Below are 16,648 nucleotides of genomic sequence, written 5' to 3'. Positions count from 1 at the left end.
CGGGCTCTGTGCTGACAGCAGAGAGCCCAATGTGGGGCTCAGTCCCATGACCCTGGGATCATGACCTGAGCCAAAACCAAGAGTTGGTCGCCCACCTGACTGAGCCACCCAGCACCCCTAGATGAATTTGCTATTTGACTCCTCAAAACTATAATCTACGTCGAGGTTGTTTAACATAAAGTTATAGTTTTGATAAGAGAAATCCTGTGTTTCTCCCCGGTGAGACACATCTGTGATGCAAGTTTTATTTTTTGGAGCACGTGCACAGGCCAGAAGCAGCAACTGGCACTTGGGGGCAGCATACCCAAGGGCAGGCTTTGTCCTACCAATCAGTAAACAACTGGAAGGTGGAGGGTGCGACCTCATCCCCGAAGTGGCCACCGCCTAGAGACCACAGTTCCGCCCTGGCCTGCTCTAGTAGGCCCACCCCTCATCTTCCTGTAGGCCTGCCGTATCCAGGAAAGGCCCTGTCCCCGGCCGGTGTGTACAAGGTGCAGGCCACCGCCACCGCCGAATGCCTCAAATGGCGAGCCAGAGTGTTCAGGCGGCCTCATTACGGTCTCAGTCCAGCTGCCACACGTGGGAAACAGCGGTGTCCTCTCCGACTTACCGATGACGCCGTGAGCCGTTTACTCACACCTTTGTCATTCACCTAAGGGCCCAGGACATTCTCCGGCTTTTCCAGAAACTTAGGAGTGGGGAAGGGCTCGAAAATCTGAGTCTCTTCCAAGAAACGTCGGTGTCCCCTCACCTGTGCCTGTGGTATCCTCAAGGGCAAGGCTGAGCCAGTGATTCTGTCTCCAAGGGCCCGGGGGGGCGGACATTTCACCTTCACTCCGCAACCCGAGAGGCAGGTACGGCTCTTCTCTGCACTTGACAGATGAGCCAGGGGCTCCGCTCGCCTAATCACTGCAGCGGCCTCTCCACCCACCGTTCTCCCCAAGGCAGAGGGACATTTTTATCCTGTGCTCAAAGCCTTCCCCTGTCTGCTGGGTGCTCCCTGTATCTTCCAGAGTTAGAGCCCAAGATCTCTGGGGGCCTACAAGCCTCTCTTGCCCCCATCACCTCCTCCTCCCCTGCCCTTACCAATCCCCTGATACACCAGCACATTCCTACAGCCCCTAACCCATACTTTCCTGTCCCCTCCCTCTCTTCAATTCTTGGCTCAAATTTCCAATCTCAAAAAAAAATTGTTTTTGTTCGAATGTCTCATTGAGGCCCACCCTGACCCCCCTGTTTATTGTTTATTTTTATTTTTTAAATGTTTATTTATTTTGAGAGAGAGAGAAAGAGCGTGAGTGGGGGAAAGGGGCAGAAAGAGAGAGGGAGAGAGAGAATCCCAAGCACGCTCCGTGCTGTCGGCGAAAAGCGTCTCAGGGCTCCATCTCATAAACTACGAGATGACGACCTGACCCGAAATCAAGAGCCAGACGCTTAATGGACTGAGCCGCACAGGCGCCCCTGGACCACCCTGTTTAAATTTGAAACCCCATAATCTGCCACCCACATTCCCCAAATCCTTGACTTTGCTCTGTATCCCCCCATGACACTGAAACCCTTCTACCAGGCTACATAATTCCTTTAAGTTGGTACGTTTATTCTCTCCCACCCCTCCGTCCACCCTACAACCTCCACAAGGCCAGGGATCTGGATTTTTTTCCAAGGTGTCACTGCAAAATAATCGATATACGTCACCGTGTAAGTTGAAGGTCTACAGCTAAATGATTTCTGCGGTAGGTTTAGCTAACATCCATCTTCTTATACAAACAGAAAAAAAGAAGAAAAGGAGAAAGGAAACAAAATTCTCCTTGTGATGAGAACCCTTGGGATTTTTTTCTCTTCACTTTCCCATACAGCCTGCAACACCGGTAGCTTTGGGCATGGCTTTGCACACCACACCCCCAGTACTGTGTTATCTTGTAACTGGAAGTTTGTCTCTTTTGACCACCTGCTTCCACTGCCCCCTCCCCTGATTATTCACCTCTGTTATTGGATCCGTTTTAGTTTTTGGTTTTTGTAGGGTTTGATTTTTGTTTTATACTTAGAGAGAGAGGGAGGGAGGGAGAGAGCACGCGCGCATGCGTGCAAGCAGGGGCGGGGCAGAGGGACACAGAAAGAGGATCCCAAGCAGGCTCCGTGCTCGGCGAGGAGCCCAACACGGGGCTCGATCCCACGACCCTGGGATCATGACCTGAGCCGAAATCAAGTCTGATGCTCAACCTACCGAGCCACCCAGGTGCCCCATGTCTGTTTGTTTAAAATTTTTTTTTTAATTTTTTAACGTTTGTTCATTTTTGAGAGATGGAGAGAGACAGAGCGTGAGCAGGGGAGGGGCAGAGAGAGAGGGAGACACAGAATCCGAAGCAGGCTCCAGGCTCTGAGCTGTCAACACAGAGGCCGACGCGGGGCTCGAACTCACAGGCGGTGAGATCATGAGCTGAGCTGAAGTCGGACGCTTAACCAACTGAGCTGCCCAGGTGCCCCTGTTTGTTTTAAACAGGTGTCTCCCAGCAGGGAGAACAGAGCCTGCCACGTATTAGATGCTCAGTAAATATCTGTTGAATAAAAGGCACAGGGGTAGGGGGTCCTGTTAACTGCTTCCCAGCTGTTCACTCGGCCAGAAAGCAGCAGAGCTCTGGGAGCCTTGCTCTGAACCGCCCGGCTTGTCGGCCTCCCGATCAAGGCAGATCTGGCCCCGACCTTGGCCGCTGAGATCCTACAGACGCCAGTTCCCAGAGCAGACCCATACGGAACAGGGCGTCCCTTGGGCACCCCTTCCCCACCGTTGTCCAGCGGGAGATCTGAGGCCTGGATTGGGGGGCAGGCAGGTGGCAGTGCCGGGAGAGGGACCCAGGCCTCCTGTGCCCGGGTACCTGCCCTCAGTTCAGTGTCTCCTTGTCTGGTAGAAAGTGCCCTCAGTTGTCTCCATGGCACAGACCCCTGAGGCTCCCAGGTGTCTATCTCCCAGAAGGCCTCAGGCTGGCCGCAGGCTCCAGCCACACCAAGAGGGGCCCCAGCAGGACCATTGTCACATTCTTTCCTTTTACAAATGAGAAAGTGAGCCCCACAGAGGGCACCAGTCTGCCCAGGCCTCACGGCTGGCAGCACACGCTGCCAGGGAATCCAATTTTCCTGGGACCCTTTCCTGGCCTTTCCTCTGGAGGGGGGCCGTTTTCGGCTTCAGGAACCCCGGCCCAGGACCTGCAGGGGTCAGCCATCGTTCCCCTGCGGGCCCACAGCAGGTTTCCTCCCCACGTACGGTGTTTCCTGTCCTCCCGAGGGTGCTGTGAGTCCTCATTATTTCCACGCCAGGGCCAGAGGCCATGAGCTGGATCAAGAGGAGAATGGTGGGAAGAACATGCTGGGACTGGGGGTGGGGCGGGGCCTGTCAGCCTGATTCGGCCTCGTGTTTGCTCTTGGTCAAGTCCCCTCCTCTCGCTGAACCTTACTTTTCCCACCTATAAAGCAAGGAGACCGGATGGACAATCTCTAGACTCTTCTGATCGTGACCCAATGCCAACCTGCCTCGCCCAAGCTCTTGGCACCTTTGGTACAGTGCTTGGGATGGGTCGGCCAAGGCAAGCACTCTCTTGTCTCTTGCTTGGGAGACGCTGGCCACACTCAGTTGGGCTTTTTTTTTTTTTTTTTTTTTTTTTTAATTATTTGAGAGAGAGAGAGCGCACAAGTAGGGGAGAGGAAGAGGGAAGAGGGGCTGAGAGGGAAAGAGGGTTGGAAGCCGGCTCTGCCCTGACAGCAGAGAGCCCAATGCAGGGCGAGATCATGACCTGAGTCGTAAGTCAGACACTTAACCAGTTGAGTCACCCAGGCACCCCTGGGCTTTTATATCCCACCCCTTTCCAGCCCTCCAGGCTCTTGCCCGTGACCCTGGCTGGCTGTTTCCCTCTACCAGCCTCCGAGTAAGAGGGACAAAAGGGGAGAAAGACCTTCCTGCCTCTCAGGGCTCTTGTGGGAACCAACACAGAAGACAAACTAAGAGAAAGCCACTCGAGGAGTGGAAAGGCTCCCTCAAAGGCCAAGGTGACAGTCCCTTTTCTCCAGTGCCCAGGATCTTAGCAGGGCGCCCAGCCTGGGCTACTCTGCCGTCTGCAGTGGACTCTGGAGATGTGACGTCACAAGGGAAACCCACCCATGGGCAGTGGGGCAAGAGGGAACTTGCTGGTGACTGCTTTCTGTATGCGGTTTCAGTCGTCATGACCGGGCTGACAAAGCAAGGGTACTATCCCCATTTTACAGACGAGGAAACCGAGGCGAGACACAAACCGTGGGCCATGTCTAAAGTCACGCAGCTAGAAGGGGCAGAGCAGGGATTTGAACCCAAGCCGGCCTGGGACTCGGACCACCTGGAAAATCCAGGAGCTGTGCTCACCGGTGCCACATCCTGTAAAGCCCTGGAAGGTTTGCTGTCACTTTAGCACTCGGCCGTTCTCTTATTTATACTCCCTGCTTTTACTTCCAAGAGTTTGAGTCCGTTTCCCGACCTGGAAAGATGTGTACGTTAAAAGAATAGCAGACCCTCAGAAGCACAAAGCTCTGGAGGCAGCAGAGGGCCTGGCAGGACTGGGGGGGTGGGGACACGCGCCAGCTCCCACTGACTCTGTGATGGTGTCACAGAGCCCTGGTGGAGTCCCCCAGTTCGTGGGAGGCCTGGCTGTTTGCAGCTTCCAGCTTTGATGTGTGCTCACAGGGTGCTGTGCTGAAGTGAAAGTCAGTCCTCTCCTCCCTACGGGCTGGGGAGTCCCCACGATGTCGCTGCCCCAGTCCTTGCGCAGCATTCAGGTCATCTGGAATCTTCCCCTTAGCAAGCCTCCGCTTTCCCGCCCACGGGTCGCTGGGAAGCAACGGAAAGAGAGTGCAGGCTTGGTGCCCGAGACGTGTGGGGCACCGTGTCCATCCCACCTGGGGATGGGATTCTGCCAAGGGATGTGCCGCGAGCGGCAGCCTCCTCATGTCTGAATCTGAGCCACGGTGGTGGATCAGCCCAGCATCCGTTAACCCTTCTCCCGCCAACAGCTTTCTGGGAGTTGCCCTTCCCTCACCCCTATTCCCTAGAGTTAAGGTGGGGCTGACCCTTTCCCCTGGCTCCAGGGTGGTCCTCGGAGCCCAGCCTTGTCTACCTTATCCTGGCCACAGTGACTCATGTCAGCAATAGCCACACCACCCAAGCCAAACCGAGGCCTGGCCCTTTGTTGAAACTTCTGGGAAGGTGGCGGGGTGGGCGGGTGGAGGGATGCACCCTCCCCCACCCAGGGCAGCTGAGCTGGTATTTCTGTTTTAGTAAGAAAACAGCTAGGGTGAGACACTGGCTCCTGATGGCATTGGTTGGGCAGCATGATCCAGCTGTGCCTGAAGCTGGCACACTATAGACTTGTCAGTGACTTAAGCTTGAGTTAGATCATTTAGAAAACTAAGAATCCAGAGAGCGCTAGTTTCCCACCTTTTATGATGCTCCCTTGTAAGCCTGAGAAATTTTGAGCCATTTACCTCAAATATTAAATGCTGCTTCTTACACGTGGACACAAACATTAACTTCTTTTCACTAAAAACGTATTTCATTATGTAAAAAAATCTTTTTAAACATATTTACTTATTTTTGACAGAGAGAGAGAGAGAGAGCGAGCACAGGGGAGGAGCAGAGAGAGAGGGAGAGAGAGAGAATCCTAAGCAGGTTCCATGCTGTCAGTACACAGCCCAATATGGGACTCGAACCCATGAACCGTTAGGTAATGACCCAAGTTGAAATCAGTTGAATGCTTCAGGTGCCCCAGGAAAAAAATCTTATCCCTCGTGTATTCCATCTTATCCCTCGTGTATTCCACCATTTTTTTCTTAAAATAAAGAATAATCATGGAACAAAATACAAGCCTTTGGTCATGCGAACAGAAATTTATCAGATATTTATCAAGTGCCTTTGCTAAAAGTTTAACGGATGTTTATGTGACTTGCTGTGTGCCGGGCACTGTTCTTTCTTTTTTTTTTTTTAATTTTTTTTTAACGTTTATTTATTTTTGAGACAGAGAGAGACAGAGCATGAACGGGGGGGGGGGGGGGTGCGGTCAGAGAGAGGGAGACACAGAATCCGAAACAGGCTCCAGGCTCTGAGCTGTCAGCACAGAGCCCGATGTGGGGCTCGAACTCACGGACCGCGAGATCATGACCCGAGCTGAAGTCGGACGCTTAACCGACTGAGCCACCCAGGTGCCCCTGCCGGGCACTGTTCTAAGCCCTTTACGTATATTACTTCATCAAATCCTTATGTGATTATGCCCATGTTACAGAAGAGGCATGAAGAGTTAGGTAACTTGCCCAAGATCAAGTTCCAGGTCCCCGGATGGAGCCCTGCCCATCCTTCCATGTCCTTGGTAAAGAGCTTCTTCCGTGGAAAGTCTGCCCTGATTTCATCAGTAAGGAAGTGCCCTCTGCTGCCACAGACCACACCCTGCCCTGTTGGCTGATGTGCTGGGCGTGTGTCGCACACCCGGGCGCCTTGTGAGTTTGTGCCAGCCGAGGGGCAGCTCCCGCACAGGCCCATCCACACTTGCAGGCGGGCAGTCGATAGCCAGCCTCAGCCCCACCAGCACCCACTTGGCCTCTTTCTCTGCTACCCGTCATCTGACGCTCCCTCAAGGTGCCCTGAGGTCAGCCCTCAAATGAGGGGTGCACAGGGTGGGGAGACCTGGAGAGAGGGTCCTCATCCCTGGAAAACTGGAGACCCCTAGCATCTGTCCAACCTGGAAGGTGTGGGAAGGAACTGGGAGAGAGCATCAGTGCGTCCTAGCTTCTCCCGAACCAGCTGCGCGACTGTATCCTCCCTGTCCCTCTGTTTCCTCACTGGTCAAATGAGGAGGTTGGGTTGAGGACAGTCCCCCAGGAACCCAGGGCAGGTCCCGCGGGAATGAGTAAAGCAGAAGCTTCGTTACTCGTCCAGAAAGCTTTTGGGGTTTCTGGCAAGCTGTCTGCTGGGCTTTCATTGGTTTATTCATTCATTGAACACCCATCATGCGGAGACAGTGTTGAGGGGATATACCTCGGAGTAAGACAGGCAACGATCCTGTTGCCCAAGAGCTCCCTCGGTAGCTCTGGTTTGGGGAGGCCTCCCAGCCTTCACCCACGGGGACTGCAGGCTTTGAACCAGAGGCTCAGGGTGTGGAGAAGGACTGAGGCCTTGGAGGAGAGACGCGTGTCCTCTGCCCCCTGCCTCTGGGCCACCTGGCCTCTCGGGGCATTCGTTTCCTCATCTTCTAAGCGAGAGGCTGGACTGGATGGCCCTGAAGCCTGCCCTGCCAGCCTGGGAAGGCAACCACCTCTTTGGAGAAGCCACACACACGGCCATTCAGGGTTAAACATTACCCACCCTGTGTCCCTCATCCCTGCCACTCCTCAGGGAGAGCAAGCCATAAACGCTGCCTCGTTCAGACTTCCTCCAGGGCTGTGGCCTCCTGGGAGGGGCCGCAGGCACACTTGCTGACTGCCTCTCTTCCACCCAAAGCCAGGGTCTGGAGAGGGAAAGACTGGCGGTCCCGGTCTGGGGCTGGGGGCTGAGGTGGGGAGCAGTTGGGCCCTAGCTACTGCCCTCCGGCCCCACAGATGTGTTTTTCCTTGGTTACATCATGCGTGTGGCTTCCCCAGATCTTTCCCTGTGGAACTCCTGGACTGGCTTAATGAGCCCCTTAGGTGCCCGCCGCAGGCAAGGTGACCTGGCCCTCTTGGTTTTTCAGAAACAAAAACAATCCAGAGCAATCGAGGCAGCCTCACTGCGTGGGGTGCCCCATTTCAGCCTCTGTCCCCAGACCCCTTACAAGCAAGGAGGGCCGGGCCCAGCCATCGTGCCCAATCCCACCCACCTGGGCATTTGAAATCATGAGCCTTCATTAATCCCGTGTTCCCGCAAATCTCAGTAACGGGAAAGAATTCGAGCTGGATAGCACTTTACAACATGCAAAGAGCTTTCTCCTCGGCTCCTTCTTCTCCATCCTCAAAACAGCTTTGTAAAATAGATACGATTTCTCTGTCATCTGTCGCGTACATAGGACAGCACTGAAGCTCCAGGCTTTCAGACCTTGTAAGTGCAGGGTGTGAGGGTCAAGTCTGACTCTAAAGCCCAGACTGGTTTCATGCCCAGTTTTAGGCAGAGCAGAGGGGGGAGATGGTCACTCTCCAGGCCCTGCTCATGACAGACATCACTAATCGATCACGGCGTGGTCGATATGGCGAATCATTTGCAGTGCTCTTTTCTGAAAAGCTCAGAGGCAGCTGTGAAGTCCCCAACACAGCACTCCAGGACACCATTACCTATCAGAAGATCACGTCTACACTCTTTGCCATTCCTGTGGTCCCACACCATCAGCCTGGAGCCCTCAGGACTCAGGCACCATCCCCAGAGGCTCTAGTCACCAGACCAAGGGACCTTCTGTGCTCCACATCAGTTGCTATGCTGCTCTCGGGAGGGGCTTCCTGGCCCCTCTGGGTTCCCCCAGACAGATGTCCCTTCCAAGCATGTCCCTCCAACCATCCAGGTCTGCCTGAGGCTCCAGGGCTAGCTAGGTCTTTAATAGAAGTTTTTATTATGAAACATTTCAGGTATACATGTGGAGAACGATATCATCACAGAGTTTAGCCAACAAAACACCACAGACACAACTGAAATCCCCGTGTGCCCCCCCTCAGCGCACCGCCCCCCAGGCCACCGCTCTCTGAATTTTGTGTTTCTCGTTCACAGGCACATTTCAGGACTTTTATTGCGTGTTTGCCTACCCCTATCAGCAAAGCCCACAGAACTGATGTGGTTCAGACCTTCTTGCAGCTGTGGCCTTCAGGCAATTGGATGTTACAGACTTTCAGGCGCGATGATACGTGCAGCCTTGATCGTCCACCAAGCGCAAATATTTGTTAAACTCTTACTCCGCGCCAGGCGTGGTCGCAGGCGCCTTGTCTTCCTGAACTCGTTTGCTGCTCACGACAGAATTATTTTGATCCCCGCTTTATAGATCTGGGGGGGGGGGGAAGGCACAGAACGGTGAAATTATGTACCCAAGTCACATAGCTTGGAAGCTGTTCCCCTAACTGCTAGACATCCCTCCCTCTACTGCTGCGTGGTCTGTTGAATGAAAACACAGTAATTTATCCATCTGTGCTCCTATTTAAAGGCCATTGCTTATTTTTGCACACTCGCCTCAACATTGGTGTCAGAGGGTTCGGGGGTGGTTGTATTACCTCGCTTAGTGCCTACATGAAGCCTGTGAGCGGGTATTTGTATCATCCCCCCGCCGCCCCGTGCCCTTTCAGGGATGAAGAAACTAAGGCTCAGAGAGGGTGAATCGATTTCTCAAAGCTGCACAGCTCCAGGGTGCCAGAGGTGGGCCGTGAACCTGGACTCATGCCATTCCAGAGCCCAGAGGCTCTCCCATGTCCCACATGAGCCCTACGTCCCCTACTGGCTTCTCCTCTTGGTTCCGTGCCTGGCAGCCTGCCCTCCCTCCCCCAGGACACCCTCCCCGTAACCGGCTTTTGGTCTCCCCCCTCCTCTGGCCACCCTCTGTCATTCTCTTTCCAGAGAAGGGGCCCAACCGGAAGGCCAGTTCATGTTAGGAAATTCCAGCCACGTGAGCCAGGGATTCTGAGCAGCCCGTGGCTTTAGAAGAAACTGAAACTTGTCTTGCCGGGGGCGGAGTGGTCACCGGGGATTTAAAGAGCTGCCACTTCCTAGGGCCCCCAGAGGGCACCAGGAGGTCACAGTAGCAGAGGGACACCTCTGCCCGCCCCTTGCCTAAGCCATGCACCTCTGCGAGGGCAATGCGCTGCTGACGAGAACGGTGAGTACAGGGAACCAGGGACAGGGGATGGGGAATATGCCCGAGGGTCCCCAGTTCCCGGGCAGGGAGGGATGTGGCCAGGGCTGTGTGACCAAGGGATCCATATACCTCCTCCTGGGGGGCTTCAGGTCCCCCAGGTGATTGAAATGAGGGCTTTGGGGCTCTGCTATTTCAGAGCCAGCCTCCAGTTTAGAACGTGGCCTCTGAGCAACCTGTCCCCTAACCCACTCTCCCTTCATTGCCTTGATGGGAACATTCTCTTCCCTCCCCAAATTCTCGGACTTGGCTCACCTTGGAGGCCCTGCCCCTCCCCCAGGACCCAAGTACCGAAATCCTACCCCTTTCTGTCCACTGCTGGTCTCTCCCCCAGGCTCCAGTCTCTTGGCACCCCCAGCACCTGGAGTGGGCCTGTCGTGACCTTGAACCGAGCAGCACAGAGTCCTCGGCAGGGAGCCCAGGGTCCTGCCTGAGCTCCCTACACTCAGAACATATGTCCAGAGTGACCTAGGGGAGGGGGACTGGAGCTGTGGGGCCTCCAACATTCCCTCTCACCTGACCTTCCAAAGCTCTGGGCATTTGGGTTAAAATATTTTGTCTACATTTTCTCGACTCCCTAATGTGGGGACCAGGGCAGGGGGAGGGGTCCTGCTGTGAACCTTTTGAGTCCACTCACGCGTCCCTGCCGGGTTGCTGCCACACTGGAATGTGAGCCACTTGGGGGCAGGGGTTTTTGCCTGGTTCGTCTGCGGCTCTGTTCCCCTAGCTCAGTGGCTGGCGCGCAGTAGGTGCTCGATAAATATTTGTCGAGTGACTGAACATCAGCTTCGGGTCTGGGCTGGGCAGGGGCTCACGGAGCCCAATCGGACCCTGGCCCTGCCCTTGCAGGTGAAGCCCACACCTGTTTTATGGCCTGTGAGGAAGGCAGTGGTGGCTCCGTTGTACAGCTGAGGCGGTTGGGCTCAGAGAAGGGAGTAATTTGCCCAGAGCCAGATGGCTGGTAAGGAGAGTGTGGGTGTGAAGTCAGTTCTCTCTGGGTTCGAATTGAAGCTCTGGGCTTCTCTGTTTGTCCTCCCCCATCGCAGGCCGTAAGCAGGACGTGTGGGTGAGGCTGGCGTTCCAACATGGCGGGCCATGCAAGGAGGGATGCTGTGCGTGTGTTTGTGTGTGTGTGTGTGTGTGTGTGTGTGTGCGCGCGCGCGCGCGCGCGCGTGTGCGCCCCCAGGGAGACAGAGGAAGGAGTCCCCTGGGGAATTGAACTGGGGAAGGTGTGGCTTTACAGATGGCCTGGACAGAGGGCCAGGGACCCTGACCTGCTGGGACCCCTGACCCCTCCGCCTCACACCCTGCAGGACCCCGAGGAGCATCAGAGGCTGAAGAAGAAACAGAAGAACCGCGCGGCTGCCCAGCGCAGCCGGCAGAAGCACACGAACAAAGCAGACGCCCTGCACCAGGTGGGGTTGCCTTCCTTTCCCCATCCTGACTCCATTCACCTGGCCCGGCCACCTTGTCTCCATCCGCCTATGAGCAGCTCCCCTCATACGCTGCATGTTTCCAGGTCACCTGAGTTTGAGAGAGGTGCTGAGATAGATACGCGCGGGGGCTCTGGGGACACAAAAGTGCATTTGCAGCCCAGCCCTGCCCTTAAGGCGCCCTGATCTAGAGAGAGGAGACAAGAGGTAGAAGCAAACAGAAGAACTCAGCACTCACACTATGAGAAACTCTGGTTCAGGGTTAAGGTGGGCAGGCTTTAGGGTCCCAGCTGCGGCACTCATAGCTACAAGGCACTTCCTTCACCTTCACTGTCCTCATCCAAAAAAATGGGGACAATAATCCCTGTCCCCTGGCAGGACCCCTGTGGAGATCAAAGGAGACAAAGGAGCCTTGGGGGTGGGGGGGCAGGAGAGGGTTCCACTGTACTTGCCTCTTGACCTTGGATGGTAACTTGACCTTGGATCGTGACCTGACCCTTAGAGCTTTTCTTCTTTCTCTGTGCAGAGAGCAAGGATACCACCAGTTCCATCCCAGGGAAAGGATTAAGACCTGGGCTCGGGACCTGGCCCTTGGGAAGGCCGCACACCCCTTAGTCCTTATAGCGATGAGTGAAATTCACAGCCCTCCCTGCCAAAGGCCCTACCCCTCCGCCCCCGTCTCCTAACATCCCACGCCCTGTTCTCCCTGTTCTTTCACTGGCCGAGCACATCCAACCTCAGGGGCTCTGTGTAGACCGTTCCCTCTGTTCTCAGAGAACAGCCCAGCTAGACCTTCCCTTCTTTCCGGTTGTTTGGTTTATTTCTTATTTATTTTAATTAAAAAAATTTTTTTTAAGTTTTATTTATTTATTTTTGAGAGAGAGACAGAGAGAGTGAGTGGGGGAGGGGCAGAGAGAGGGAGAGAGAGAGAATCCCAAGCAGGCTCTGTGCTGTCAGCACGGAGCCCGACGCGGGGCTCAAACTCACACACTGCGAGATCGTGACCTGAGCCAAAACCAGGAGTCGGACTCTTAACCGACTGAGCCACCCAGGCGCCCCTCAGTTGTTTGGTTTAAATGCTACCTCCCCGGAAGGACTTTTCTCAGCCATCTGATCTAAAGAGACATCTACTTGTGACTCCGCTCTATTTTTCTTGTTAGCCCTGAACTTCAGTTACATATTCAGATATTTATTGCTTGTCTCCCTCACCAGACTGTGAGCGCCACGAAGGCAGGGAACGATTCTGTTCCTTGCTATTTGCCCATCACCCGGAACAGTGCCTGACAAACAGAGGGAACTCAGTAATGCCCTGTGAAGCGAATGACAGAGTCAGAGTAGAGCGCTCTAGGAACACCCGGGGTGGGGAGGGGTAACACACGGGTAGCAGCAGTAGGATGATGCCAGGGATGACGTTTGAGCTGGTCTTGAAGGATGAATCGTTTTCCAAGTGGATGGAGGTAAGAAAAGGCATTGCAGGCAAATGAAGGAGCCCGGGCTTGGGTGCGAGGGAGCAGCACCCTGTAGATTGTCCGAGTGAGGACCGATGTCCAGTAGGGTGTCTGCCTGGCCGGGATAGGGGGCTTCATGCATTCATGTATTCATTCCTCCCAGAAATGCCTATCGAGTGTCTCCTGGGTGACAGGTGTAAGTCTTAAGCATTGGAGATACAGCTGGGAACACAGCAGACGGAAGCCCACCCCACACTCTCCAGGGCTCGTATTTTCATGGGGGAGCCAGCCGGACAAATAAGTTGTCCGTGAGGCATCTGGGATGTCAGCTGGTGATAAGCGCTATGGGGAAAAATACAGGGGGTGGGTGGAGGGGGCGGGGAGATGGCAACCTAACTAGGGAAGCCTTCCCTGAGGAGGTAACAGGTGAGGAGCCTGGACGTGGCCAATGAACGAACGAATGAACCGATGAGTGACTCAATTTCTGGAGTTGAATGGAAGCCTTTGGAGAATATATATTTTTTTAAGATTTTTAATCTTTATTTTTGGGAGACAGAGATGTGGCACGAGTGGGGGAGGGGCAGAGAGAGAGGGAGGCACAGGATCGGAAGCAGGCTCCGGGCCCCGAGCTGTCAGCACAAGAGCCCGACGCGGGGCTCGAACTCACGAGCTGTGAGATCATGACCTGAGCCGAGGTCGGACGCTCAGCCGACGGAGCCGCCCAGGCGCCCCATAAGCCTCTGGAGAATTTAAGCGAGAGGTGACCTGATCACATGTTTTCAAAGCGTTATTCCACGGGCAGAGACCAGCCTGGAAGCAGGGCCTTTGATTCCGTTAGAATTTTGAGTTCGTGCCCGAAGCGACATTTTTATGTAAAACATCCTTGCCTCCTCTTTTAAAAATTGTCCACGAAAGAGATGAGGTTGGGGAGGGGACCAGAGGAAGTCCCTCAGCCTTGGGAGCCGTGGAAAGAAAGTTCTTTTGTTGCTGTCGCTGTAAATGGTTGTTTAGAACTGCGTGCTATCAAGGGGGTTCTCGGGACCCAGCGTCCAGCAGAACAGACCCTGACAGACGCTGACTCTGGGGTGCTGGATAGAACACAGTCGCCCTGTGAACCACTACCCTGGGCTCCTCCCACAGTGCCTCAGTGGGTGAGTCCTGGGCCCTGGGGAGGTCTGGCAGTGACACGAAGCAGCCCAGAGGTGCGTACGACAGAATGACCTCTCGGTTGTCATGAGAAGGCCACATCGGGATCAGCCCGGGAGAGGAGGTTGCTGGAAGGGTGCCCAGGTAGAGGAGACAGGAAGTGTGGCAGAAAGCAGAGTCCGTTGGAGGGACAGGAAGTGAAAGGGAGCGGGAGGTGTGAGCACAGGGTGGTGCGGGAGCCTTTAACGTCCGCTTGATGATGCAATTGCCGGATGGCTCCTCTGGGCCGAGAGAACAGAGTGGTTTGAGGGGCGCCCCAGTCGGTAGAGCCCCCCGGTGAGTGGAGGTGACAGGCTGGCGGGGCACGGCTGGCTCAGGGAACTGGTGGCGGGGATGGAGGGCAGCCCAATCTACCCCCGTAGGAGCAGAAGGGGCAAGACGTGGCGGGCGGTGGCGAAGAGCTGGCCAGAGAGGAGGAGCCAAGGGGCCCTTGGCTTAGACATTCAGACGGTAGTAATATCTTCCCTCCTAAGTTAAGGAGCCTGGGGGCAGGGTACGGGGCTCGTGCTGGGACCCTAATGCCGGCTGACACCCCCTTCCCCACCCTTCTGCTTCTGCCCCCAGCAGCACGAGACGCTGGAGAAACACAACCGCTTGCTGCGGAAGGAGATCCAGACTCTGCAAGCCGAGCTGGGGTGGTGGAGCCGGACCCTGCATGCGCACGAGCGGCTGTGCCTGATGGACTGTGCCAACTGCTTGGCTCCGGTGCCCCCTGGCTGCTGGGGCCAGACTGAGCAGCCCCCGGACCCCATGCCCTGTGGACAATACGGCTTCCAGGAACAGCCGGGCCTGTTCCAGACCCCCGTCTCTTCTCCCTCGGCTCACCAGCTCTCTTCACATCTGCGGCCTCATAGTTCCCCTGGCCTCCTCCTGTCCCCTCTGCCTTCTCTGTCCCTTGGCTCCCCCGCGGCCCCCGCACCCCTTCCCCAGCTGTCCCCCGGCCCCGTCCAGTCAGCCTCGCCCACTGGCTCCAGCCTGCTAAGGCCTTCCTCCAAGCTCGACACCCTCCTGCCCAGCCCCCCAGCCCAACCTGCCCCTCTACAGCCCCTTGGGGTGGAGCACCCCACCAGGGGGAAGCTGGGGTCCCCACCTGACAGCGCCTCACCTGCTCTGGGGCTGGCCGGCCTGCAGGGTAGGGAGCACAGGCCTGTGTCAGCAGCAGCAGCAGACCGGCAAGGGCTGGGTGTGGATCCCAGTCCCCACCCACTCCTGGCCTTCCCCCTGCTCTCCTCTGCTCAAGTTCACTTCTAAACCACCCCCTGGAGCTGAGCCAGCCCCTTCCTGGGGCTGAAGGAGCAGCCATAGCACACAGGGACCTCCTCCATCACCCCCGGAGGTTGCCTTTCTTGGCTGACCCGCTGGCCCAGCATTTCACCAAGAAAAGAGAGTCATTCCTGCTGCCCACCACTCTGCCGGGCCCTGTCACTGCTATTATCTTATGTCGAGTCTGTGGTCACTGCGCAAAATCCGGATCGTCGCTCCCCTTTTTTAGATCAGGAGATAGAGGCCAGAGAAGCCGTGTGATGTGCCCAAGGTCACGTGGCCTTTTGTGGGCTCTGAAACCCCACCATCTGCTCCTCCTTCTCTTGGTGGGATCCTGGCCCCGGGCACCCTAGGAACTGACGTCCTAGAAAGCGGGGGCTGGTGTGAAGAGGTTGAAGTGCCGGGAGCAAGGAGGAGACCTTTCTTCTGGTCTGTGCCTCCCAGGGCCACAGACCCCTGCAGTCCTTTGAAACCTCGCCCTACTGGGGCTGGTCCAGAGTCCAGGCCTAGATGGGGAGAGGCCAGCCAAGCAGGAGCCCAGAAGTGGACTCTTTCTTCCCTAGCCGCGCGTTCAGTGCCAAGGAACCGCACTTATGAGTTGGAGGTGGGGAGAAGCCTAGAACAGTCTCCCCGGGGCTGTCTGCCGGAGGGGCACCTATAGACGTGCCAAGACCTCTATAGGAGAGTCTCCAGGGTCAGCTCTCCAGGCTCTTCCCAAACAGCTCCCTGCCTTTCCCAGGCAGGAGCTCAGCTGTAGTATCGGCTGGGATTGGGGGTGGGGGTTCTCAGACTCAGCCCAAGCTCTGTAAGGGGCCTGAGCTGAGAAACCCCAACCCTCCACCTGGATTCTCATACAGACACTATGCAAGTATTTGACACGCTCCAAGATGCTGAGCACGTCTTGGCGTACGTGTTGTGGTAAATACATTAAAGTGTTTTCCAAGTCTTTTTGCTTTGGCTAGTTTTTTTAAAGCTCTGACCGTACTCTGCATGATTGAAACTGAAGGGCCTTTGAAAGAAGAGGGAATAGTCCAGGGTCTTAGAGGTGGGCAATCCCTCATGGGCCTCCCAATCTAACCCCCTCCCCATGTTGCGGATGAGGAAGCTGAGGCCCAGAGATGGGATGTACTTGTCCGGGGCCACGCAGCTAGACCAAGGGTGATGGTTTCAGGATTGTGGGTGGTGCCGGGGGTGGGGGGTCTGAACCACAGGTTCATGGAGAGCAGACTGGTGGGAGGAAAGCCAAGATACTTTTCACTGAAGGTCAGCGGGAGTCCGGGACAGGAGTTGATATCAGGCGCCATGGACTGAGACTTAACGAGGGGCAGGCCCTGTGTGTGGGGACACTGTGGTCTGGCTTGTGTCCGTATGACCTAAAATTTGTCAGGTACTGTGCTGTGTTTCACCTGGGTTAACCCCCGGGTTGTGCCTC

General features: G+C 55.7%; 1 protein-coding gene across 3 annotated transcripts; it reads left to right on the top strand.

Moving 5' to 3' along the window:
* The first annotated feature begins 9,671 nt into the window (after nucleotides 1-9,671).
* On the top strand, nucleotides 9,672-16,154 carry BATF2 (basic leucine zipper ATF-like transcription factor 2). Of its 3 annotated transcripts, none has more exons than XM_042906693.1 (3): nucleotides 9,672-9,830; nucleotides 11,180-11,281; nucleotides 14,521-16,154. In XM_042906693.1, the coding sequence occupies exons 1-3, from the start codon at nucleotides 9,792-9,794 to the stop codon at nucleotides 15,202-15,204; spliced, it is 825 nt and encodes a 274-aa protein (XP_042762627.1). In that variant the 5' UTR covers nucleotides 9,672-9,791; the 3' UTR covers nucleotides 15,205-16,154. The 3 variants fall into 3 exon arrangements, with proteins under 3 accessions (XP_042762627.1, XP_042762626.1, XP_042762628.1); XM_042906692.1 differs by having other exon boundaries at nucleotides 14,518-16,154; XM_042906694.1 differs by lacking the exons at nucleotides 9,672-9,830; nucleotides 11,180-11,281 and adding an exon at nucleotides 13,432-14,403 and having other exon boundaries at nucleotides 14,518-16,154.
* Nucleotides 16,155-16,648: the final 494 nt, after the last annotated feature.

This window comes from Panthera leo, chromosome D1 (assembly GCF_018350215.1).
Source record: "Panthera leo isolate Ple1 chromosome D1, P.leo_Ple1_pat1.1, whole genome shotgun sequence".
NCBI classification, from domain to species: domain Eukaryota; kingdom Metazoa; phylum Chordata; class Mammalia; order Carnivora; family Felidae; genus Panthera; species Panthera leo.
This window is presented reverse-complemented; position numbering and strand designations above follow the sequence as displayed.

Coding starts and splice junctions, on each gene's coding strand:
- BATF2 (XM_042906692.1), top strand. CDS start 9,792: ATGCACCTCTGCGAGGGCAATGCGCTGCTGACGAGAACG. Junction 9,831..11,179: donor ATGCGCTGCTGACGAGAACG/GTGAGTACAGGG, acceptor CACACCCTGCAG/GACCCCGAGGAGCATCAGAG. Junction 11,282..14,517: donor AAGCAGACGCCCTGCACCAG/GTGGGGTTGCCT, acceptor TTCTGCCCCCAG/CAGCACGAGACGCTGGAGAA.